This window comes from Notothenia rossii (assembly GCF_949606895.1).
Source record: "Notothenia rossii genome assembly, chromosome: 9".
Taxonomy (NCBI): domain Eukaryota; kingdom Metazoa; phylum Chordata; class Actinopteri; order Perciformes; family Nototheniidae; genus Notothenia; species Notothenia rossii.
The window spans coordinates 77,927,118-77,952,797 of NC_136907.1; the positions used below are offsets into that span (position 1 = coordinate 77,927,118).

Sequence of the window (25,680 nt, forward strand, 5' to 3'; positions counted from 1 at the left end):
GGGTCTTTTAACAGAGTAACACACGGATAATAAGGGTGTAATATGGGTCTTTTAACAGTGTAACACACGGATAATAAGGGAGTAATATGGGTCTTTTAACAGTGTAACACACGGATAATAAGGGTGTAATATGGGTCTTTTAACAGTGTAACACACGGATAATAAGGGTGTAATATGGGTCTTTTAACAGTGTAACACACGGATAATAAGGGTGTAATATGGGTCTTTTAAACAGTGTAACACACGGATAATAAGGGAGTAATATGGGTCTTTTAACAGAGTAACACACGGATAATAAGGGAGTAATATGGGTCTTTTAACAGAGTGACACACGGATAATAAGGGTGTAATATGGGTCTTTTAACAGTGTAACACACGGATAATAAGGGTGTAATATGGGTCTTTTAACAGTGTAACACACGGATAATAAGGGTGTAATATGGGTCTTTTAACAGAGTGACACACGGATAATAAGGGTGTAATATGGGTCTTTTAACAGAGTGACACACGGATAATAAGGGTGTAATATGGGTCTTTTAACAGAGTAACACACGGATAATAAGGGTGTAATATGGGTCTTTTAACAGAGTAACACACGGATAATAAGGGTGGAATATGGGTTCTTTTAACAGAGTAACACACGGATAATAAGGGTGGAATATGGGTCTTTTAACAGAGTAACACACGGATAATAAGGGTGTAATATGCATGTAATCGTAGTGCAACGTTGGTTTAATGGCATTGTAATGTGGGTGCTATTCGGGTGTAATAAGTGTCTAATTGGGGTGTATTAATGTGTGATGTGGGTGTAAAATATTAAATGTGCATTCAAGGGTTAAGTTAACATCTTATTTGAAAGGATAATGCATGTTTATTACAGCTTGGGTCTTTTTTTGTAGTTCCATTTATGTCAATTATGAGTGAAACTGCCACACCGCAAAAACCATGTGTGCTCGGATTTCTTTTTCGTTGTTTTCCTCAACAGGTGGAGTGTTGTTGGCCTGCAGGGGGCGCTCCTCTCTCACCTGGTGGAGCCGGTTTACCTGCACAGCGTCACCGTGGGAACGCTCAGCCACACGGGTCACCTGAGCCGAGCCTTTGCACACCGCCTCGCACCCGTCAAGAACTTACCCTTCCCTTACCGACGACAGCAGCTGATGCTCGGCTGTAGGTCCACATTTTTTTATGCACATATATTTTTTTTGCAAACACTTTATATTAAGGTACATTAATTCACCGTCAACCATTATTTTAATCACAAATAATGCATTTTTCAATGTAATGAGTATTATTTACGTTAACGAGGTAAATAGGCTAAAAGAAAAACATGTTTTCCAAAAGAACTCCCTAAGAACCCCTAACGTTAGTTTTAAAGACCCCCATGAAGCTCAGATTATAACTCCAACCCTGTTTGTAATATTTGTTTTCTCTTTGGTTTCCTCTCTGCTCTGGTGTGACAGAGTTGTTGAGTTATTTCACCAACAAAACAACACTTTAAGCCAACATGGTATTCAGTATGAGAGCCTTTCTGTTTTCACCCCTTCTCTTTGGTTTCCTCTCTGCTCAGGTCTGAACAGCAGTGATGTTCGGCCGTCGGGAAAGGCACTGAACGTCAGCGTTAATTGGAGTCGTGGTGATGGAGGATTGGAGGAGATCAGCAGCTCTACAGGACGGAGGAAAGACTCAGGGAAGCCGTCACGGATCTGCAGGAGAAACATGTTCGAACGCTGGCAGAGGCTTCAGCAACAGGTGGGTCAAAGAGATTCAGGGACTGAAAATAATCAAAGGTCCCCTATCATACTGTTTATCATCAATATATCACAGGTCTCAGATATATACAGAGCCTGTCTCTGATTGGCTGAAACACCAAACAGATCATTGCAGCATTACCCATAATCCCCTCTGTTTCAGCCCTGTTTCCAAAGTGCTGATTCTCTGTCTGTTACTTTAGATGAAAATAAGGAGCCCCTCCCCCACGCCCCTCTGAGAGACATTTGATTACAAAGAACTCAATGGTGCTCTAGGAGGAGATTCAGGTGATAAGAGGGGGGGGAGGGGGGGGGTTACCTTGGTTGGTGATTGGCTAATAGTTACGTTATGACATCATAAAGTGGCCAAAATCTGATCAGCTCATTTTCAGACAGGTTTTTATAGAAATGGATCAGGACAAAAAGAGAGAGAGAATCTTTTTTCCTGAAACTTTCAGAGTCTCTTTCCACAGAGGGGACACATGGTGATGTAGAAGAGACATGGAGAAGAGGGGACACATGTTGATGTAGAAGAGACATGAAGAAGAGGGGACACATGGTGATGTAGAAGAGACATGGAGAAGAGGGGACACATGTTGATGTAGAAGAGACATGAAGAAGAGGGGACACATGTTGATGAAGAAGAGACATGGAGAAGAGGGGACACATGTTGGCGTAGAAGAGACATGAAGAAGTGGATTTTGCATAATAGGCGACCTTTAAGTAAAGGATCTGAAAACTACTTTCACCACTTGCTGAATGCTATTTTCACACTGCAAATCACCCTCAACTCTCATTTGTATTTGCATTATGTTTCCCTCCTTCTTCCTCAGTTGAACGGTCCAGAGGCGACTCCCTGCTCATATTCTGGTTCCAAGATGGCGGCCGGACGTTACCAAAGGGCGATGCATCAGTTCACCAGCGCACTGCAGGGTGGAGGGCTGGGAACCTGGCTCAGAGAAACTCCAGAACTGGATCACTTCAATGTTAGTGTGTGAGAAGACTGAATGTTGAGGGTGAAGTACATGTATGATTTTCTTTGTGATTGTGTGGATGAGGTACACAGAATGTAAAACTAGTTAGAGCAGAAAGTTGGTTATTTCCAGAGGTGGGAAGTAGTGAAGTACAAATATTTTGTTACTGTACTTAAGTAAAAGAAATTGGTATCAGTACTTTACTCCACTACTTATATTTCTGACAACTTTTTACTTACATGTTGAACCCAAATACCTGTACTTTCTACTTCTTACATGTTGAACCCAAATACCTGAACTTTCTACTTCTTACATGTTGAACACAAATACCTGTACTTTCTACTTCTTACATGTTGAACACAAATACCTGTACTTTCTACTTCTTACATGTTGAACCCAAATACCTGAACTTTCTACTTCTCTCATTTTCCAAACAGGCTGGTTCCTTTAGTCTGAATGTGTGTTTGGTGGCGTGATCATTATTATTTAGAGTCATTGCGTGCCTATTGATTTGAACACGATCCGTGTATCCATCATTTCCTGGTCTTCTCTAAAGAAGAGGGACCAATGGAAACGTTGTCATGTTGCCGTTGTTCAGCATGGAAACATTCATTAGCTAACAATGACATTATTGTTCTATTAATATAAAGGGAGGTCAGGTACTCTTTAAAACAGCCGCTAGTTATGGGTACTTTTTACTGAAGTACATTTCAAAGCCTCTTTACTTTGACTTGAGTAAAGAAGTTTAGTCAGTACTTCTACTTTTACCAGAGTATTTTTAAACACGAGTATCTGTACTTCTACTTGAGGAAAGGATGTGTGTACTTTTGCCATCTCTGGATATTTCACGTCTATTTCTTTTATATAAGAAAGGGTGAACTGGTTGGAGACACAAGTAAATAATTCAAATATGCTCAAAGCATTCAGAACATTACATTAAGCAGAGTAGACCTCGTAGTGTGTAATGTCTGTTTAGGTTGCCTAAAAACTGCTAAAAATGGCTCTGGAAGCCACTGCTAGCTTGTCTGGGTTAATAAAGTCTTAACAACAACGTCGCTTAAACCACATTGAAGATATTTATGGAAGTTACAGCAGTATAAAGTGAGTGTTTGAGTAGAATGTAACTTAACAAGGCTAAAGTTGCAAAGGTACAACTGCACAGTTAGAGTTGAATGTTTTAAAATAGGTTGATCACTACAAATAGGGTGTTATATAAATAATAACATATCATATAGACTGTTATGATAATAGTATTAATAATACTTTTGTGATATTGATAACTTATTTACAGATACAATACCTCCCACCTACAGTACATATTAACAAACTGGTGGCAAAAATGTATTCAGCTAATTAAGTGTGGAGCTTCTAACTATCAGTTTTATTTATTTGATAAACAAAAATAAAAACATGCTAATCAAGTCTTAATCAAATGTATTTGATGTGACAAGTAAGCTAGTCATAGGGCAAATAATCCTGGAATAATTTCATATGCTATGTTTTTTACTTCCTTTTTTTGCAAGCATGGCATGGTGTCCTCACTTAACAAGTCAAAAACAAATGTTCGGTCCCCACAAACACCATAGAAAAGAACAACACACACACACACACACCTTGTTTTTGTCCCTTAGGAGGACATTGCATTGACTTATATTAATGCCTACATGACTTAACCTAACTTTAACCATGAAAACAACATTCCCAACTCCAATCCATATTCTAAATGTACCATAAAACCTTCAAAGAGCCTTACCCTAAAATGTAATCATTTACATTGTGGGGACCAGATATTTGACCCGAAATTGAAGGTACCCACAATATCAGTGTGTTAGGAGATGTGTATCCCCCATATTGTTAATAATTCAACATATCTGATGACTACAAAGCAGAATCTGTTTCGTTAGTAACAACAGCTTCTGGTCTCTTTAAGCACTAAACCGAAAGTTACATTTTAATGTATTCTTACTTGTTTTGTGTGTTCTGTTGTTTCATATATATTTATTTTAATGTATGTTTAAGTTGCTCACCCTTAATACAATATATATACATTTTGAACAGTGTTTTAGAGAGCCATTTTATATGAGGCCCAAGAGTGAAGAAATGTCGCCACCTACAGGAAGATTGGGTGCATTACAAGATGTGGAATCCATGATGAAATCCCCAAAAATTAGTTTTGTGGCTCCCTTTTATTTTGTGTTTTCTACATGTATCCGTTAATCTCTGTAAATCATTCATTTATTTTCCAAAAGAGTTTTACTTTCCTGAAAAATGTTATTCTTGTGTAGTCTCTTGTTGTTAATTTGCAGAAAAGTTTTCAGAGCAAGGGAATGTAAAAGATATACTGGAAGGCACGTTGTTGAATGCTATGAACACTTTAATGGTTAAGTATGCAGAATGATTATGGTCTGTATATTGGTCATGACTATTTGTATCAATAGGAATAAATTAACCTATTTGTCTTAGTTCTTGTTTTTGTGTCGCATCCAAGTCCAAGCTCAAAGTTACTACCAGGTGTGATAAACTAAAAAAATACTTTATATAATTGCTAAAATAAGTTACTCTATTAATTTTATTTTCTGCTTCTTTCTTTTGATTTGCACAAACTGAAAATACTTATACATTTCTATGAGTGTGAAGAAGATGCCCCCAAAAATTATGTAAAACAAATGATGAGTGGATTTTTGCCTTTTTTAAATATCAAATGAGCTCCTAATAATATTATATACACTGAACAAAAATATAAATGCAACACTTTTGTTTTTGCTCCCATTTTTCATGAGATGAACTCAAAGATCTAAAACATTTTCTACTTACACAAAATAACCATTTCTCTCAAATATTGTTCACAAATCTGAAAAAATCTGTGACAGTGAGCACTTCTCCTTTGCTGAGATAATCCATCCCACCTCACAGGTGTGGCATATCAAGATGCTGATTAGACAGCATGATTATTGCACAGGTGTGCCTTAGGCTGGCCACAATAAAAGGCCACTCTGAAACGTGCAGTTTTGCTTTATTGGGGGGGTCTGGGGGTTCCCCTAACATGTCACCCATTGAGCATGTTTGGGATGCTCTGGATCGGCGTATACGACAGCGTGTTCCAGTTCCTGCCAATATCCAGCAACTTGGCACAGCCTCAGGGTCTGGGGGGGTCCGAAAACCAGTCAGTATCTGGTGTGACCACCATTTGCCTCACGCAGTGCAACACATCTCCTCCGCATAGAGTTGATCAGGTTGTTGATTGTGGCCTGTGGAATGTTGGTCGACTCCTCTTCAATGGCTGTGCCAAGTTGCTGGATATTGGCAGGAACTGGAACACGCTGTCGTATACGCCGATCCAAAGTAATCCCAAACATGCTCAATGGGTGACATGTTAGGGTTAGGGTTTAACCCTAGGGTTTTCGGCCCCCCCCAGACCCCCCCAATAAAGCAAAACTGCACGTTTCAGAGTGGCCTTTTATTGTGGCCAGCCTAAGGCACACCTGTGCAATAATCATGCTGTCTAATCAGCATCTTGATATGCCACACATGTGAGGTGGGATGGATTATCTCGGCAAAGGAGAAGTGCTCACTATCACAGATTATTTCAGATTTGTGAACAATATTTGAGAGAAATGGTTATTTTGTGTATGTAGAAAAGGTTTTAGATCTTTGGGTTCATCTCATGAAAAATGGGAGCAAAAACAAAAGTGTTGCGTTTATATTTTTGTCCAGTGTATTAGTATTTTCTGTTTGAATTCTAATTAAAATTTTATTTAAGTTATTTTTGTCTCACTTCAATAAGTTAACAGAATATTAAAACGTCAGGGTAGGAAATAATAATGTACATTTTTTTAATTGATATGAGATTTTTTTTAGCAAAACAGTTGCTTTTTACACATCCATCTCTTGTGGAGCAACATTTGCAGAGGATAATAAAAACAACTAGAAAACATTACAGCACAAATGGTTTATTTTCATTTCACAAGCAGCTTTTTATTCCGTATTATTAAACAGCTTTAACCCACAAACTGCTGTCAAGTCGATTCAACAGGTTTACATTTTTCTTCTGAGAACTACATTGTGTTTTTTTTTTGCCACTTTGATCACACAAAACACTGTTAACACGTTGCCACAGTTTCACAAGGCTTCACGACGGTGGTTGAGATCTGGTTTCATGTTTATTGATAGTGTGAACAGTGACTGAACATTATTAACATTGTTATGAACGTGGCAGGCAGCAAAAGTGGCTCAGTGTTGGTAAAAAAAAAAGCAGTTGAGTGCAGAGAAACTTGTTTAAAAGGTTGAACATTCACAATCCTAAACACACAGCTTCTATGTTTCCTTCACACAAACACGATGTTCTGTCATTTAAACCAGTGATAACTCCTTTTGCAGAATTCATTTAGGGAAAAAGGACGTCAACGATCTGTAATGTTGTGCTTTGTTTTTAATTTGAATATTGCTGATTACAGCTGGAGTGAATAAAAAGAAAGTGAAGGGACAGAAATAAATGTTTTTTTTAAATTAACATTCGTCCAACAGTGAAAAGTATCTTACATTTCTACATGTAAACTCAAATAAATTAGGAACTACTCACCAAAACGAGAAGAAGTTTGAGAAGCTAATTCATTATTACCCGAATGCAAAACTTTGGACTACATTTGCCGTCTCTGGTTTAAATGACAAAAATAACTTGTATGTGAATGTAAAGCCTTTGACGAAGCGGTAATCTACACTGAATACAACAAATTGAAATGCAGGAACATGTCATCAAGTTATAAAGGCTAATAATAAAAACTGCTGCAGCTGAATATATGACAGTTTATGATACAAATGTTATGGCGTTAAAATAAGAACAATATCACTTTACAGTTGCCTTTTAAGAAGTTATCACTTTTATTTGCATGTAATGAGGCTGTTTTACACCAACATCTATATTACTTCACCAAATGTGGTATTTATAAGACTTTTCAATTGTTAGAAACACATTTCACTAAGTTAATACAAGGCAGCTGTAAAGTGTGACCAAACACAATTCAATGTAATGTCAATGTACTTGTTTTAATGAACACTTTTGTTACAAACCAGCATAAATCTAAAGCTAGACTTAGAAACAATCAGTTTGAAATGGACTGTGCTTATTCATCGTTTTAATGTTGTGAGAACATTAAACACCTTTTTAGACGTTGATTTGTTTCGCACCACAGATAGACACACACACACACACACACACACACACACACACACACACACACACACACACACACACACACACACACACACACACACACACACACACACACACACACACACACACACACACACACACACACACACACACACACACACACACACACACACACACACACACACACACACACACACACACACACACACGTTTTAGTGGCAGTGGGGAAGCAGAGCAGGGGACAGCGAACGCATCACGACACTCCTCAAAAGGTTTTACTCGTTTTTAAGTACCATTACAAATATGACACTGACAGAATCCCCACAACAGTGTTTTCAACACGAAAGACTAAAGGGCACTGCGATACACTAGGAAAAAACTATTTGTACATTCATGTCAAGTATTGGTACAACAGCAGGGCTGGGCACCAGAAGAAACATCAGTTAGTTTTCTCTTTTATCGTTGGTTGAAATGAGATTTCATTATATTTTAAAGTGAGTAAATTGATACGTAACACGTACAAATAATGTGCTTTCTCTACTAACCGATTTTATTCCCTTCAAATCTGCTAAAATGTCACTTTTATTAGAAATGATTGACTCAAATGTTGTCATACTGAAGCAGACTTGGTTCTACTTTAGTCATTTTTTTAAAGTTTCATCTTTAATTATTAGATTTTGCGAGTAGAGCTTGAGACGATAAAAAAGAGGCATAGAAGTTGAATTTCCCTCTGAACTCTATTACAGCCCTTCAGAACAATGTGTGAACGTATTACTCATATGTGGATGGAGAAGTCTATTCTCACCATTTAAAGTGCACAATTGTTTGTCTATTTAGTCGCTGAAATGGGACTTCATTTAGTACCAAATACCCCAGAAGAGTATTCTTTAGGTACGTTGTCTCTGTACCCGGCCCTGCATAACAACTATCTCAACAGGTGCTGCTCTTAGAGACTAAATGTTTCATTAGCACACAAACAGAAACGCTGTAATCACCTTTCCTCCCTTTGTCGGTCAAATATCTACACATTTATTTTCTGTCCACTGGAAACACAGCGGCTGGTTCACGGCTCTATAGAAACAGAAGCAGTCAGATCCAGATGAACACTGTGAGAAGAGTGACTAATCACGTACACGATGTGGGAGGTCATATTGGGGTCAAACTCTAACACTGGAGAAGTTTCAGTCAGTAAAAAAACCACTATCACCTTTACATAGGAGAGGAAGTAGATATTTGGGAGCACTATAAGAGGTTTGGTTGAGATTTACTCGATAAAGCATCCGTAATGTAGTCTTTGCAAAAGACTAAATAATATAAATGTCAAATATAGCATCCTTCTGTAGCTTTAATATCCACCAGGCGTTATTTCTTTCCCTCTTTAGTCACACAACACTACTGTCTTTAGGTTTAGCAATATACCAGTTCTAGAGTACACGGCACCACAGCTAGCAAAGATAATGTTATTACTCACATTGTGTTCAGGTAGCCACAGTTTAAAAGGTAGACAGATTCGACAATCAGCCATCTTAAATTTAACAACAGAGTAGGACCATTATGTGCCAAAGTGTCTGGCTTTGCAGAAAACAATCTTTAAGCTAACCAGCGTTAAACTTTGTTGACCATTTACATAATCTACGATACTCTCCAGCAACAAGAAGCTTTACGAGACTATTCCAAAAGGTGCATTCCTGTAGCACACAGACTCCTGAGCGCTGAGCAGAACTGAGCTTTTACAAACAAGAGTGGTTGTTTGAAAGTGTGTTTTAGATAAGCAGTAAATCTCAGGAGCCAATTTGAATGGAACAAATCCAACAGCTCACTAAAATTGATAACTAGCCAAACATAATTTAGACCATGTTCGGTTGTTATTAAGGTATCAATTCAAAGAGGGAGGGCTTCTTTCTTTTTATATTAAGAAGTTTAGGTAAAGAAGGTAAATGGCAAGTTATCACAAGTTCACTTCTAAAAAGAATGGTTGAACACAAAAGGATTTTTCTCCAGAAGCATCAGATTCTTGTCCAAACATAAATCTGCTCTCAGTGGCACGGATTACATTTCGTTAATTCTCCACCTCACTTATCTTGAGTTTTGAGCATTTGAGTTTTTCACTTAAACAAACGTGTCTGTGCTTTCAACAGGTCGTTTCTTTCATTTGGATAGTGAAGAATTGCTCAACGCAAAAGAAACACACATAACGTATATATTGGCGGCTTAAGTTAGATCATATGTTTCATTCCTTCCCATCCTTTCTTTGATCTCAGAAAGCTGAAGACTGACCACCTGCAGACTCCAAGGCAGCTTTTAAAACATATATTTTTTAATTTCATTGAGTATTTGCTTCAAGTTACGTCTGTTGTAATGTGACACGTTTTTACAGACCAACAAAAGAGATGTTTGAAGCTGAGTTGAAAGCCTGCAGAGAGTGAGTGTTCGATGCTCCTGAGAGGCAGACTTTGGGTTCACCGTAAAGTGGCAGCATCGGGAAGTCATTTCTCCTGCAGCAGGGCGGGGATGTTGATGTTCCAGCCGATGGCCTGCCGGTCGAATCCGCAGGTGAACAAGTTGCAGGACGTGTTGTCTTCACACCAGGCGGAGCAGCAAACCATCCGGCGGTGACCCTGAAGCACCACAGAACACACAGCAGCTGTTAGACACTGAGGATCATAACTGTTGGGGAAATACTGAATGTCCTCTTCCAACATGAGAGTCACATGATAACAAAGGTATCCCAACTGTAGCTGTGAACATGACAGGATGTGTGATTACCTAGAAGAGCATCAGGACTGTTTGAGGCATATGATAGCTATGTGATTAACATGATGATTCAGCCTCTATGGAGAGAGACATATGACAAGCATGCTCATTTCTGACGTGGAGCTAATCTGAAGTAAACATTGAATACTGCTTTCTATTCCTCCATCTAGTGACTGTGTGACTCCCTCTCTTGGATATCAGCATGTGAAGGACACTGTTCAGGAACTAGTTGATGCTCTGTATGTGATGACTCCTTCCATTCTGGAGAGGATCACAGATACATGGATCCTGAGATTCAAGCTCAAGCCCGGGACCAGGGAGAGTTAACATTTTTAAGTATTCAGAAAAAAGTTTTTAAGGAAAAAGTCAGAATTTTGATAAAAAAGTAAGAATCTTGATAAAAAGTTAGAATTTTGAGAAAAAAATCTGAATTTTGAGGAAAAATTAAGAATTTTGAGAAAGTCAGAATTTTTAAGGAAAAAGGTAGAATTTTGAGAAAAAAGTAAGAATTTTGAGAAAAAGGTAGAATTTTAAGGAAAAAGTTAGAATTTTGAGGGAAAAGTTAGAATTTTGAGTTTTTAAGGAAAAAGTCAGAATTTTTAGGAAAAAGTCAGAATTTTCCGGATTCGAGAAAAATTCATAATTTTGAGAAAAATATATGATTTTGAGAAAAATATAGAATTTTCAGATTTTGGGAAAAAGATAAAAGCAGAAAAGAAAAAACACAGTAAAACATGGAGAGTGATTCCGGTGAGAATTGAAAGTTAACCCAAATTAAAAGCCATATGGAGTTTGCTCTTCTAAGATCCAATGAGGGACTGTAATAATTAAATGTTTCAAATACAACTTGCTTCAAAGACTCTTCTGTGCTTTGATATATTAAATTATGTCTTCTAGGTTTTCTTTTCCTGTTTTTGTCAGTTTTTTGCTATATTTGGTGTTCAGAAAGGATCCCCCGTTTGACCTTAAACCAAATACATTTTGATTGCATTCCCCTTGTATTTTATTTAGAAACTGACATTTTAAATGTTTTTTTCTGGTACCAGTAGTTAAGAACTAATGTAGAAACTATTGACTTAACGATATTCGATAATTCTACGAGCTTTAAAAGCAACGTGTGAAATCTACGTTTCCTCATCACAGTCCAGATAAATGCTGACCAAGTCTATTTGAATGCAATAACTAATAAAGACAGGGAATGAGATTGTATGGAAGCTGCGAGGGGTCAATCCGAGTCCTCCCTCTAAACTGACCTGTCTGTTGCTGCGGGGGAGTCGAGCCAGCCGCACCCCCGACATGTCGAACAGCCGGACCTGCCTATTGTCGTGAGGAAGGGCGATGATTTTCTGGTTCACCGACACGCTGATCCTGGACACAAAAACAGGAAGAATACGGCGTAAAAAATAGGTCCGATTTCCACCATTATTATTTGCGACTATTTTTCAGGTAAAACTAAAGTATTTTGTTCCTACTTTCTGCAAAAACGTGTTGCATGAATTGGACCACAAAGCAAATAGTTTAAGCTCCAACAGTCCACTCATAACTCATAATAACCAGATCATAAACTTCTACCTTGTTCTGGCACACTGAACCCTTGATATCACTGGAAAGTGTCGGTAGTTTAAAATACAAAAGTTGTTGTTGTTAAGCGACATTCCTAAAAGACGAACAAACAGCTGTTATGGCCGAGAGGTTAAGGCGTTGGACTCGAAATCCAATGGGGTCTCCCCGCGCAGGTTCGAACCCTGCTCACAGCGTTTGAAGACCTTTTAAACTCTTAGCCTTTGTTCAAATGCAGTCCAACAAGGGTCTGGACAATTGTGAATTGCAAATTGACTTGAGGATAGATAGTTTAAGCAACCAGAGTCTACTTGTTTCCCACAAGGACCTTATACGGTTACTCGATGATTCCAAATAGATCACTAAAATCAGCTGTGATGGCCGAGAGGTTAAGGCGTTGGACTCGAAATCCAATGGGGTCTCCCCGCGCAGGTTACTGTTGGGTTCTTCAACTGTTGTCTCACCCTTGGTTTGATGGCTCCTAGAATTGCGGTCCATTTCAAGATTGGCTATGCTACGTGGTACTGTTTATTCTTTGGTTCAAAGTGACAGGGCAGATTAACCCCAAAGTTGATCTTGTTGCAACAACCACACGAAGCCCCTTAAACATTACTGGAAACTGTAGGTACTTAAAGCTACCAAAGCTGTTCTTGTTTCCCACAAGAGCTTATACTGTTATACCAGGACTCCATAGTCGACTAAGGTAAATAGCTGTGATGACCGAGTGGTTAAGGCGTTGGACTCGAAATCCAATGGGGTCTCCCCGCGCAGGTTCAAACCCTGCTCACAGCGTTTTAAGTCTCTTCAAACTCCTGGAGGTGGCTGATTGCTGCCAAGGGAGGCATCAACTTAGTTAAAGCTCCCAAACTTGTTCTTGTTTCCCGCAAGGATCTCATAACATTATGCGAGAATTACATGGGGCTCAGAGGTAAACAGCTGTGATGGCCGAGTGGTTAAGGCGTTGGACTCGAAATCCAATGGGGTCTCCCCGCGCAGGATCAAACCCTGCTCACAGCGTTTGAAGTCTCTCTAAACTTCTGGAGCTGTCTGATTGCTGCATGTGTTCAACTGTCCTCTTAGCCTTAGTCCAACAAGGGTCTTTTGTTGGAACTTGAGCAATGCAAAAAAACATTCATCGTTCAAAGTGTTGGACAATTGTGAATTGCAAAATGACTTGAGGATAGGTAGTTTAAGCAACCATAGTTTTTCTTGTTTCTCATAAGAACCTTATACGGTTACTCAATGATTCCACATAGATCATAAAAACAGCTGTGATGGCGGAGTGGTTAAGGCGTTGGACTCGAAATCCAATGGGGTCTGCCCGCGCAGGTTCAAACCCTGCTCACAGCGTTTGAAGTCTCTCTAAGCTTCTGGATCCTGCTGATGGCTTCCAAGTGAAGTATTAACACTTCTCAAACTTGTTCTTGTTTCCCGCAAGGAGCTCATAGGGTTACGCGAGAATTCCTGGAAGAACAAAGTAAAACTGCATTGAGGGCCGAGTGGTTAAGGCGTTGGACTTGAAATCCAATGGGGTCTCCCCGCGCAGGTTCAAATCCTGCTCACAGCGTTTTCAGAGTCTTTAAACTTCATGAATTGAAGGTAGAATTCTGTAATCTAGGTGCATTGTGAGAATGAGTAGATTACATCCTCGGTTTAAAGTCTCCAAGACATGTTGTCCGTTTCCAATGTGCTTGCTTGTTCCGACTGGCCATGCAGATTTAAAACACATGTTGCATTCATATCTGAGTCGTTTAATGTTATCATAAATACAAATATTTATAAGATCATAAATGGTTAACTTCCTATTTGTCTTGCTCTGCTTGTCCACCACTAAATAAATATAAACACTGGAGATAATTATGCATGACACATATTATGGAATATTTGCAGCTCACAGACCTGTTGACGGCGGAGTCAGTTCGGATGGTTGCTATGGGCGACCTCATGTTCTTCAGGTCCCACACTTTAACAGTGCGATCATCACTTCCTGATACAACGTTATCGCCCACCGTGAAGACAGCAGACGTCACCGTGCTGCAAGAAGACGAGAAAACAGGTTTAGACTGAAGGTAAAAGAAAGAAAGCATTGACTGTGACAACTTCATTTATTACGAGGTTTTATTCCAAACATATCTGTTTAAGTTACTTACATTTGGATGGCAGTATTTCTTATTTAACAGTTATTAAGCTGAATATTGAGTAGACTGATTATTACAGTAGAAGATACTTCAAGTTTCTCATGTGTAGCCGTTACAATTTATCGCCCCCCTGTGGCACAAATAACTACTACATATTATTTTAAATGGTAGTTTATTTAGTAGTAGTCCTTTTAATGTCCATAGGCGCTTAGTTCCCAGTACTTAGTTCATCACAACTCTTTAGCAGATCGCGTTCACACCGGAATAAGTCCCTGAGGGAGGGTTAGGCAAATGAAGCCGCTGACGTCACTTCTTCTTCTTCTTCTTCTGCGTATACTGCCACCCGAAGTCCCCGGCCAAAACTCTGGAACGCCGACACCTCCTCATCTCCACCGCTCCCATGTTTTCTTTTGTGTTGCCATAAGTTAGTCTCTCCGTTGGTGCGCTGGGCTAATGCTAATAATGCTAATGCCAGCCAATACAATGGCGGCTTCACAAAACGTTTCCGAGTTTTACGGGGCGTGGTTTGCAAACTGCCCAGCCAATCAGAAATGGGAACCTTTTTCTCCCATGAAAGTAGGTAATTATTATATGTACAGCACTTTTTTTTCGTTTTAATGTTCGTTTAATGTTCGTTTTAAATGTGCTATATAAATAAAACTTGATTTGATGTGATTTGATTTAATGAACTAAGTTCTAGTTCCAGATTATTTTGGTGTGAACGCAACATTTCAAGAACTATCGGAACTATAGTGGGAAAAGTATCCGGTCTGCTCAAAATGTCCTCATTTGTTCCTTTAAAATCTTTGTAAGAAAGTCATACTTAGCTCATGACTTCTTGAGTTATGACCAAAACTTGTATTTATTATGTCAGAGTACTTCTGAGTTCTTCATTGAGTCATAGTGGACATTTGAAGAAATTCCTTAAAGCATTTCTTGGGATTTCATATTCACAATAAGGTGACTGACAGTGATCTTAGACTCTGACATGTATCCACCAAATTCAGAACAGTCCATCCGTAGTTCCAAGAGGACATGTGTGCAACATTTGAAGAAATTCCCAACATTAGTTCATAAAAAATACTTTTGAAGATAATAGGAAGGACAACATAAAAACATTATGCCTCAAGACAAACAAAAAAAAAAACATAATGTCATAAATCCATAAATCCATATCAGTAGTGAAATACTCAAAGAATAAGAAAAGATAATTATACAAATATACTGTATAATACTTCTCTGCCTATATTGGGTTTCTTAACTGTAATGTAAAAAACATTAATACTGCACATGAAAAGTGTACGTGTGTAATATGTGTGTGTGTGTGTGTGGGTGTGCGTGGGCGTGGGCGCGGGCGTGTGTGTGCGTGCGTGCGTGCGCGCGTGCGTGCGTGCGTGTGTGTGTGTGTGTGCGTGTGTGTGTGTGTGTGTGTGTGTGTGTGTGTGTGTCAGACTCACTCAGTGTGTCCCTGGAACACGTTGACGGAGTGTATGGACGGGTCTCTGAAGTCCCACAGTCTGAAGGTGGTGTCTCTGGACGATGTGACCACCAGACGCTGGGTGGGGTGAGTGCAGCAGTGTGTCAGCTCCTGGTCGTGGCCTGAACACACAATATAATACATTTAATATAATACAAAAAGAGCAATAACTCATTTAGTACGACAAGAGAAGTGTCTATGGAAGCTGGGAGGGGGCAACATACAGTACACATGCTGCTATATTCCAAAGTCTAACAATAAACTCATATTAAAAGCAGTATTAGAGAAATAACTAATTGAATAAGAACTAGAGAAGTGTCTATGGAAGCTGTGAGGGGCAAACATTTTGTATTATTTGGGCTATAAGAACATTTAAAGCTTTAAAGTCTTACAATATATTAAAAACAGTATTATTGTAATATAGCTTTCATCCTACCGGTGAGTGAGTGCACGAGCTCTGAGGTCTCCACATCGTACAGATTTGCAGCTCGATCCCAGGACGCAGTCACCACCTGTTTGCCTCCCACCAGCCAATCAGCAGCGATCACCACGCCCTGATGGCTGCGCAGAGTCGTGGTCGCCACGCGGACAGACGGACAGTCGATCGGACCCTCCACCTCGTTATCAGCCTCGTCTTTATCCGAAAAGTCCACGTCCTCTTCACAGGGTGTTTGCTGCAGAGGAACGAAGTGTTTCAGGAACATTAGAAACATGACAGACGCACCAAACCAATACATTTCAAGTCATAGTACATTTCTCAAAGTTATTGAAGTGACTGTTATTTTGTATATATTGATTGTTTTGCTTTTATTTATGTCTAAATGTGTGCGTATGTATAAATGTGTCTGTTGATTGTGTATATATAGGTATATACATATTTTTATATATCTTTGTTATTGTATCCGGGATTGTGGGAAACGGTATTTCAATCTCTCTGTCTGTACACACAAACCGAAAGATTGACAATAAAATGGACTTTGACTTTGAAGGACACTTTTAACCAAGGAGTCGAGTCTGTGACCTACGTTTTCATTGCCATATCTACACTGTAACTAAAATGACAATAAAGCCTTGAAATTGAAATTGATTGAGTCTAGCATGCACCACGACCAACCTGAAAATGAACCGAACTTCTTGGACACATTGAACCAAGGCTAAGAAAGCGACAATGTTCCCTCAAACCAGGTTGAGCGTATTCTCTACTTTTAACCATTTTCATAACGCACCTAATCCATCAGATAGCAGCAAATACTCAAATATCAGTTTTAAAGAATCTTCACACGCTGTGAGCAGGGTTTGAACCTGCGCGGGGAGACCCCATTGGATTTCGAGTCCAACGCCTTAACCACTCGGCCATCACAGCTGTTTACACTAGTTCTGTGAAAATCAATCATTAGGTATGAAAGCATCAGATGGAACAAACGAATAGCCTTTGAAGTGGGTGTGAAAGCCTTCGAAAACAGTCACCATGCTAATCTACCTGAGATGTGTGAGAGTTCTTCAAAGCTTTGCATTTGAATGGGTGATTTGTTGGAATGTATATTTGTATTTATACTTTTTACATCTATATACCTTTAGTTGTGTATTTGTATAGTGCATTTAGTTTGTATAGACTGCTGATAGATGTGTATATAACTGACTGTTTGCACTCTGGTTCGACTCAGCTTGCATTATGTAATGACAATAAAGTAATCTAATGTAATCTAATCTAATAACGAACAATGTTATCTGTGTTCACACTCACGCTACAGCGGGGAAAAAACATCAGACCAACATCCAGTGCATAGGAACAGCGACACAGTGAATAACACCCAATGGTGACAGCTTAACGCCCAAACATGAACCTGCATTAGAAAGGCTCTTGGCTCTTAGGGCGCTTTAAAGTAAGAAATGCTCCATCATATCAAAATCTGCTCAAAAACTGAACATCATCCCTTTGAGAAACTCTGAGTCAGCCTACCATAATGTTCACACACCCACACACTACACACACACACACACACACACACACACACACACACACACACACACACACACACACACACACACACACACACACACACACACACACACACACACACACACACACACACACACACACACACACACACACACACACACACACACACACACACACACACACACACACACACACACACACACACACACACACACACACACACGTGGTGTTGTTGATGCTTACGCTGATATCAGCCACAGGCTGTGGAGTCGGCAGCTGCACCATGTACCTCCAGATGTGAGCAGTCTGGTCTCCAGAGGCTGAGGGGAGGAGAGAGATCAGGAACGTCTTTAGAGTTACAAATCTGAATCAAGGCAAAGCAAGTCTACTTACTGTATATATCGCACAACACAAGGCAACTCATAAGACATACTGCATATTGCCAAGTAGGTTTCCACATTCAATGAATTTGCTTTAGTGTAAAATGCTGCATACATAAACACAGGAAGAGGAATGAAGTTGCAAAATACTAGCAAAGAGAAATATTGTAAAATATACGAGATATACACAAACAAAGAAATACAATAAGACTATGACACTAAAAAGTTAAAATATGTGCAGTATATACTGTGCAGTTTCAAAGAGGTCGAACAACCCTTACAGAAAAGGTCCCTGTGACAGACAGACAGACAGACAGACAGACAGACAGACAGACAGACAGACAGACCCCACACATACACACACACACACACACACACACACACACACACACACACACACACACACACACACACACACACACACACACACACACACACACACACACACACACACACACACACACACACACACACACACACACACACACACACACACACACACACACACACACACACACACACACACACACACACACACACAGTATGTTGAAGGTTGTTTACCTGTTAGAGCCATCTGTTCAGTGGGGTGGAACTTGATGGAGTTGACTGTGGAAACAGAGGTGAATTAGTCAAAGTGATGAATAGTACTTTAGTTTGAACCTTGACCTTTAATTATCTGACGCTTCTAATAAGCTTTTATTGAAGAGTTAATACGGAGAGCACAACTTGAGTGCTAGGGACTGGATTCAGAAGGTCATCGTGTTGGCAAACAGAAACATAATGGTCTTTAATTCGACAAATAGTTTTAATAAGATCTCTCTGTTGTATGTTTTTGAAATGTCTACCTGATCCTTGGTGGCCCATATACTTGAGGAGGCATTTCCCCGTCTCAATGCTCCACAGCATGGCAGAGTGGTCTGTTCAAACACAAGATGGACACAAAACAGATTAGAGCTGAAAACATGTTTACTGATGTCTTCATTGAACAGTTGGCTTACAGACTGTTTGAATGCAGAGTTTCTGAAGTTATGCTCAGCATGAAAGGAGTTGCTTCATAAAACCAAAACTGTCAAATGATATCAAGCTTTCTTTTTCTGTTTGATATAAATTGAAGTAATGTGTTAAATACATATGAAATAAAATCATGTCATATTCTTTGGAGGGTCCTGAGCTGGACTGAAAGCTTAGTTATATCCTCAAATACCGTATCAATGTCCAAAGAAATCGATATATACTGTATATCATATCGTGATGAAACCATTAGAAAGAAGCCCTGACATTTTCAACAATAAATGTGTGAAAACCAGGAACACTGACACTTCATTTGATGCAAATTAATGATCAGATATCGCCGTTTATTTAGAGACAAACTGACAAAATGCTAAACAAAACTCTAAACTCTTAAACAAAAGATTCGAAGCCATACGGCGTATATATCTTGGGTACATTTTTTGTCTTTCACCACGCGGTCTCTATCGTGCGGTTCATCAATTGTTTGCCTTCCACTCATCGTGAACACCTGTCGTCTATTAAAAGGCCCAAGCCACGCCTATGTGACGTCACCATAATAATTAGGGATGCTCCGATTGATCGACCGCCGAGTTCACGGTTCATGAGCGTGCTCCACTAAAATGCTGGTTAAGCCGTACAATCTCATACAATCCTAAATCCGCCTCTGCTGCCAGACTCTTTATATATTTAGGATGAAAGAGAGTGAATGACCTGCAGAAGCCGTTCCCAGCACCATCGGCTGAGTCCTGGTGACGCTCAGGTCCCAGATGCCGTCTCTGTGGCCGACGTACTCCTTCACCAGCTGACACACCGCTCTGGACGTGGTCGCTTTGAAACTGGAGACAATCTGACACCGGCACAAATATATCACGTTAACTCTGAAGAAAACCTTGGTGAACCTAACAGGGTTCCTACACACGTGGCTTCCCAAGACGGCATCTCGTTTGGTTGTGTGTGGGAAGCTATACGGACACGTTTCAGTAAATTCAAACTATTCTTTTAGAAATTGAGGAGTGGACTTTGCATTGTTGGTGGTTAAAGACTAGTGCTGCAGAATGTATTGAAACACTGCAATGAGTGCAAAATCCAAATGGCAGTAAGCTCAATATTTGGTAAAGACTACATTTTGTTGAGCTGCAGATAAGTCCTCATATTTCAAATCGCAATTCATGTTTTCCGTAAAATCTTGCAGCCCTAACAAAGACCCTAAAAAACACTGTTGATTATTAGAGATGATTGAGGCCTATTTCTTTTAACCCGTGTGTTGTGTTCAAAAGCTGTTACCGCTCATGTTGCTCGCGGGTCAATTTCCACCCATGATTTATCTCAGTCCAAAACACAAAAGAAAAAAGACTATCATCCAACATTGTTTTAACTACATCATAACTAACTTATAATGCATTCATAACCGTTCAATCCTGTTGTAATTTAATGTTATGACCCCAAAACACATTACACCACATATTGCACACGTGCATATGTGTGTGTTCAGGGTTCAAGCGTTAGTGTACATATTCTTTGAGAAAGGTGGTGCTCCCGTGGGGGGAGGGGGGCAGAGGGAGGGGAGACCAGGTGCATGTTGCGAAAAAATTATTGTTACAGTGGAGGGAGGGGGAGGGGGGTCTAAAGTCAAAGATGAATCTTGATTGGGCCAAATTTGACCTCGAGTCACCCAAAACAATTCTGCCTGGTCTCCCCAGACCCCAACACCAAATTATACCCTCTTTATTTTAGAGACCTTCAGACTCGGCTAAATTATCAACATCAGATTTGTAGTGTTTATATATTTTTTGTAGAGGATCTCATGAAGCCTTGTTTCGATACAAAAAACTGGAGCGTAGTTATTAAATCATTTTAACTTGAAAGGGGTCACGGGAGACCGAACACAACATGAGGGTTAACTCAACACCCTTTGGAATGAAATGAGTGACGTTTAGACGGCTTACATATTGTGCTCACACTCTACCTCGACGCACTTCATTGTTAATTAGAAAGACTGCAGCTACTACTACCTCTTATGAAATGCCTTTTTATAACATGCTGCTGAAGCCCAACACCATTTCCAAATGAGGGATCATTATTATTATTTATTTATTATTTGTCGGACAGTTTGTAGATTTTGTATCTTCGCGGTCATCTGTATATCACTCTTACTCTCTAACGCTGGTTTCATTCTATTTCTATTTTGAGATGTTTCTATTTTAGAATGAGTTATTTCTACTCTTTTAATTTGTTATTATGTGCAATGCCTCGTTTGGTTTTATGCTGCAACAACATGTGTTTCCTAAAATGGGATTAATAATAAAGTACATCTTGTCTTATCATTAAAGTATATACAGTACACTATCAATTCATTCTCACAAAACTTTACCTAAAATACTTGGTTTTCAACATTTCCACAGTTTTTCCTAATTTACGTTTGTTTTACTCCTGTTTTTTGCTGTAAAGCGAACTTGGGTCCCCTGAAAAGCACTATATAAATCTAAGTTATTATTATTATTATTTCACACACACTTTTAGGATTGGGAATGATTCAATTGAAATTGTCCAGACTCTTGCACTGCTGTGTAGGAACCCTGCTGTGACAGAGGGAGGAGGCGGGTCAAAGGAACAGAAGTCAGCAGGGTCCGTGTATTACGCAGGGCTAAAAAAAGCTTTGATTATAAACAGCGTTATTCATATCAGTCCTGGGTTCAAAGAGCTTTCACAAACACACATCTTTGTTGGTGTTTGTTTTAAGCTTGTCTTGTGGGGTTGCCACCAATCGGATGCTCTGAAACAAACACCACGAACGACCCAGATCTGGTATCAACACAAATGCAGAATCATTGAGTTTCATTGCCTGCATTCATCATACCAGGGTTACTATAGATGCAAAAAATCAAACTGTAGAAGGGGAAGAAGAAGCAAAACATACTGTGTTATGATAAGAATTTGATCAGTGATTAATATCAGGTTTATCAAAGAGTTTACATTGAAGATGGGGATGATACAAACTCGACCCTCGGTTCGTTTTGGGAACAGACCACTAACTAAATTCCAACTGAAAGGAAGCAGGAGAGCATAGAGAACGGCATCATTCAGGTGAAAAATAAATACCTAATACACAAAAAACAGAGCATTTGCTAACAGTTTTCCATCTGTAAACAATATGTATTTAAATCAACAAATGATAGGAAGAATAAACAGATATAATTTACACTGAAGTCGAAAAAACACCGTTGTTTAGCACGTTGGAAACCAGCAAGCAGCGTGGCAGGTTTATTTCTACTATAAATGACCTCATGTTTTATTTATTTGCATTAAATGTAACATGATTTGAACAGGTTAGGGTTTGACAGATGCTCTGTGATAATGTGATAAATGAAAGGTTAATAGTTTGACAAAAAGCAAAAAGCGTTGAAAAAGAAGCTTTAATTAAATCTAACGCACAGAATAAACTCAACAATGACTGACAACCACTTTCAATAATTCAGTTATATCAATAGATGCTCTAATCAGTATTCGACCTTGGTCATGTTGGAACTTCTCTTGTGATGGAAGAGTAGTTAAAGTATGATATTGGTAATGGACTGTACTTATATAGCGCTTTGTATACTACATGTCATCCACCCATTCACACAGAGCAGTGTACCATTCACACAGAGCAGTGTACCATTCATACAGAGCAGTGTACCTTTCACACAGAGCAGTGTACCTTTCATACAGAGCAGTGTACCTTTCATACAGAGCAGTGTACCTTTCACACAGAGCAGTGTACCTTTCATACAGAGCAGTGTACCATTCACACAGAGCAGTGTACCTTTCATACAGAGCAGTGTACCATTCACACAGAGCAGTGTACCATTCATACAGAGCAGTGTACCTTTCACACAGAGCAGTGTACCTTTCATACAGAGCAGTGTACCTTTCACACAGAGCAGTGTACAATTCATACAGAGCAGTGTACCTTTCATACAGAGCAGTGTACCATTCATACAGAGCAGTGTACCATTCATACAGAGCAGTGTACCATTCACACAGAGCAGTGTACCATTCACACAGAGCAGTGTACCATTCATACAGAGCAGTGTACCATTCATACAGAGCAGTGTACCATTCATACAGAGCAGTGTACCATTCATACAGAGCAGTGTACCATTCACACAGAGCAGTGTACCATTCATACAGAGCAGTGTACCATTCATACAGAGCAGTGTACCATTCACACAGAGCAGTGTACCATTCATACAGAGCAGTGTACCATTCATACAGAGCACCATTCATACAGAGCAGTGTACCTTTCATACAGAGCAGTGTACCTCACTAGGAACCAACATTCATACACCGTTGGCCAACTCAGGGTTAAGTATCTTGCCCAAGGATACATCGACATGTGGGCTGCACGGGCTGCACTCGAACCCACTACCTTCCGGTTGAAAGACGACCGCAGTCCCTCGCAGCCACAGTCGCCCTATTGGCTAATGTTATTGCAGATATTTTGGGAGAGAAATGCTAAAAATATATGTTTGTTATTTAGAAAAACTGTGTCTCTGTAGTTTGCTCACTAGAAATATAATCAGCTGTAAAAATATTCCTCTCCTTACATGTTGTGTCTTTGGTAAATAATATATGAGTTAAGCTTTTATATATATATAAACAAATAGTACACAAGTTCATAAAGGCCCAAATATCTCTATTGGCTTAGGATACCCTATATTGGTTGGGTAGAACATTTGGGGTTTAGGCAGAAATCTCTAATTCTTGGCAATTAAAAGCAAAACAAACTGAATTGACATGTTTAACAGTAAGTAAGCCTGTATACCTCTGTCAGCAGAAACAGCTTCAACATGTATGAACGTCTCAAATCAAAGGATTAAAATCTATTATAAAATACAGCCGTGCAATTCATCCTTAATTGATCATTGAACCAACAAATGGCCCTCCACCATTCGAATATTGCATTAATCGTGGCATAAAAAGCACGTTTGTACCATTTATGTGAAAAAGCTGAATGAAAACCAAAGAGCTGCAACTGAAAAGCCTGTTAGTGAGATAATGAGGTCGAGTTTTATCTCACACCAGATGATAAAAAAGCTCAAACTCCTACATTTGATTGACCAAGTCTCTCGGGGAGGGGGAGTCGACCCCGTGGCTGGGCTGCTCATGCATTTTGGCACAAATGGGGGGAGGGGTTTGGGGGGGGAAAAGCGACAAATTACCCATGAGTCTCCACCCCACAACTCCCAGCTGGTAACGCTGAAGTTGCGGGATCCACCTACTCTGGCGTGGCAAGAGTTTGAACGCGGCTACGAGCAAAGAGGTGAAGAAACACAGCAGTTCTGTTCTTAAACATTCAAAGAGAAGTCATGTGATGGTCGATAGAGAAAGGTTTTTTTCAAAACCAAATGAACACACAACATTCTCGGAGCAAAGAGGTGAAGAAACACAGCAGTTCTGTTCTTAAACATTCAAAGAGAAGTCATGTGATGGTCGATAGAGAAAGGTTTTTTTCAAAACCAAATGAACACACAACATTCTCGGAGCAAAGAGGCGAAGAAACACAGCAGTTCTGTTCTTAAACATAAACAAAAAGAATGGATCGTGCACTGATGGACATCGAAGGAGCCAATTAAACCACATTTTGGATTTTAGCGTATTTTATAGAGAAACAATTTTTTTCCACATCAAGGTTCTCAAAACAAATGAACACACAACATCTTCTGGATAATAATACACATATTAAACAGATTATACCTTGCTTGTGGAAGCCTTGTAGGTCGTCTTCAGTTTCTGTGACAGCTGGCTCGTGCTATGACTCGCTGATAGAAAGATATCAATTAGTAATTACAAAATAGGTCAAAAACAAGCACAGCAGATATAAGCATAGGCGGCGGGTACTGTAGGCTAGGGAAAGCCTTCCCAAATATTTTTGTCCCTGCATCCTGGTAACATTTAGATACAATGTTTGTGTCTTTGACATTAGCGCTGATATGCAGCCACCAGAGGCCGGTACTCTGAATCCAGTTCAACAGACCCTGATATCTTTGAGTTATCTTAACTAACCCTAACAACGAGATCTCGTTAAGCGGTCCTACGACGCTGGTTATCAACTCGGTAACTCAAGCCAGGGTTTCTCTGTCCGGCTGAGAGCGCGTTCACGTGGAAGGGGTGGGGTTAGCAACCTTTGACCAATCACAAACAGGGAGAAGCGTACTGACAGCGCAGCGTCATACCTCCTGAATGAAAAGTAAACTATTATGACTTAAACACTTTATCAAGGATCAAAGCCACATAGTACAGCTGCTAACAAAAAAAGTGTTTGAATGCGTACATTAACAGGTTTATGATATCACTGCCCCGTCTAAGACACCATCTGACTTTAATTACATTTGACTCGAGTGTTTCGTCAACTTAATGTGTTGCTTAAAATAATACTTCTGCATACAGTATGTGACACTGTGAGTGTTGCACGGCCAGATACGGCTCAGCTGACTCAGATAAGGAGATATATGATACATTATGATGT

At 39.5% G+C, this 25,680-nt stretch overlaps 3 protein-coding genes across 3 annotated transcripts in view; 1 reads left to right on the forward strand and 2 right to left on the reverse strand.

The window, feature by feature from the left end:
* Positions 1-3,052, forward strand: part of LOC307020638 (double-stranded RNA-specific editase B2-like) — a 198,896-nt gene extending 195,844 nt beyond the window's left edge. The window contains 4 exon segments of the mRNA XM_079652148.1: positions 986-1,167; positions 1,568-1,749; positions 2,582-2,743; positions 2,745-3,052. Coding sequence (XP_079508274.1) covers positions 986-1,167; positions 1,568-1,749; positions 2,582-2,743; positions 2,745-2,762 — 544 coding nt within the window. The 3' untranslated portion in view covers positions 2,763-3,052.
* The window catches only part of LOC307020643 (tripartite motif-containing protein 16-like), a 282,404-nt gene that overhangs the window by 154,791 nt on the left and 101,933 nt on the right, over positions 1-25,680 (reverse strand). The gene's annotated exons all lie outside the window — the stretch shown is intronic.
* Positions 6,657-25,680, reverse strand: part of LOC307020644 (WD repeat-containing protein 37) — a 33,470-nt gene continuing 14,446 nt past the window's right edge. The window contains exons 5-14 of the mRNA XM_079652154.1: positions 24,909-24,973; positions 19,884-20,019; positions 19,007-19,078; positions 18,723-18,767; positions 18,025-18,101; positions 16,258-16,495; positions 15,802-15,943; positions 14,106-14,240; positions 11,900-12,014; positions 6,657-10,510 (exon numbers count right to left, since the gene is read on the reverse strand). Of these exons, the coding sequence (XP_079508280.1) occupies positions 10,379-10,510; positions 11,900-12,014; positions 14,106-14,240; positions 15,802-15,943; positions 16,258-16,495; positions 18,025-18,101; positions 18,723-18,767; positions 19,007-19,078; positions 19,884-20,019; positions 24,909-24,973 (1,157 nt within the window). The 3' untranslated portion in view covers positions 6,657-10,378. The remainder of the gene's footprint in view (positions 10,511-11,899; positions 12,015-14,105; positions 14,241-15,801; positions 15,944-16,257; positions 16,496-18,024; positions 18,102-18,722; positions 18,768-19,006; positions 19,079-19,883; positions 20,020-24,908; positions 24,974-25,680) is intronic.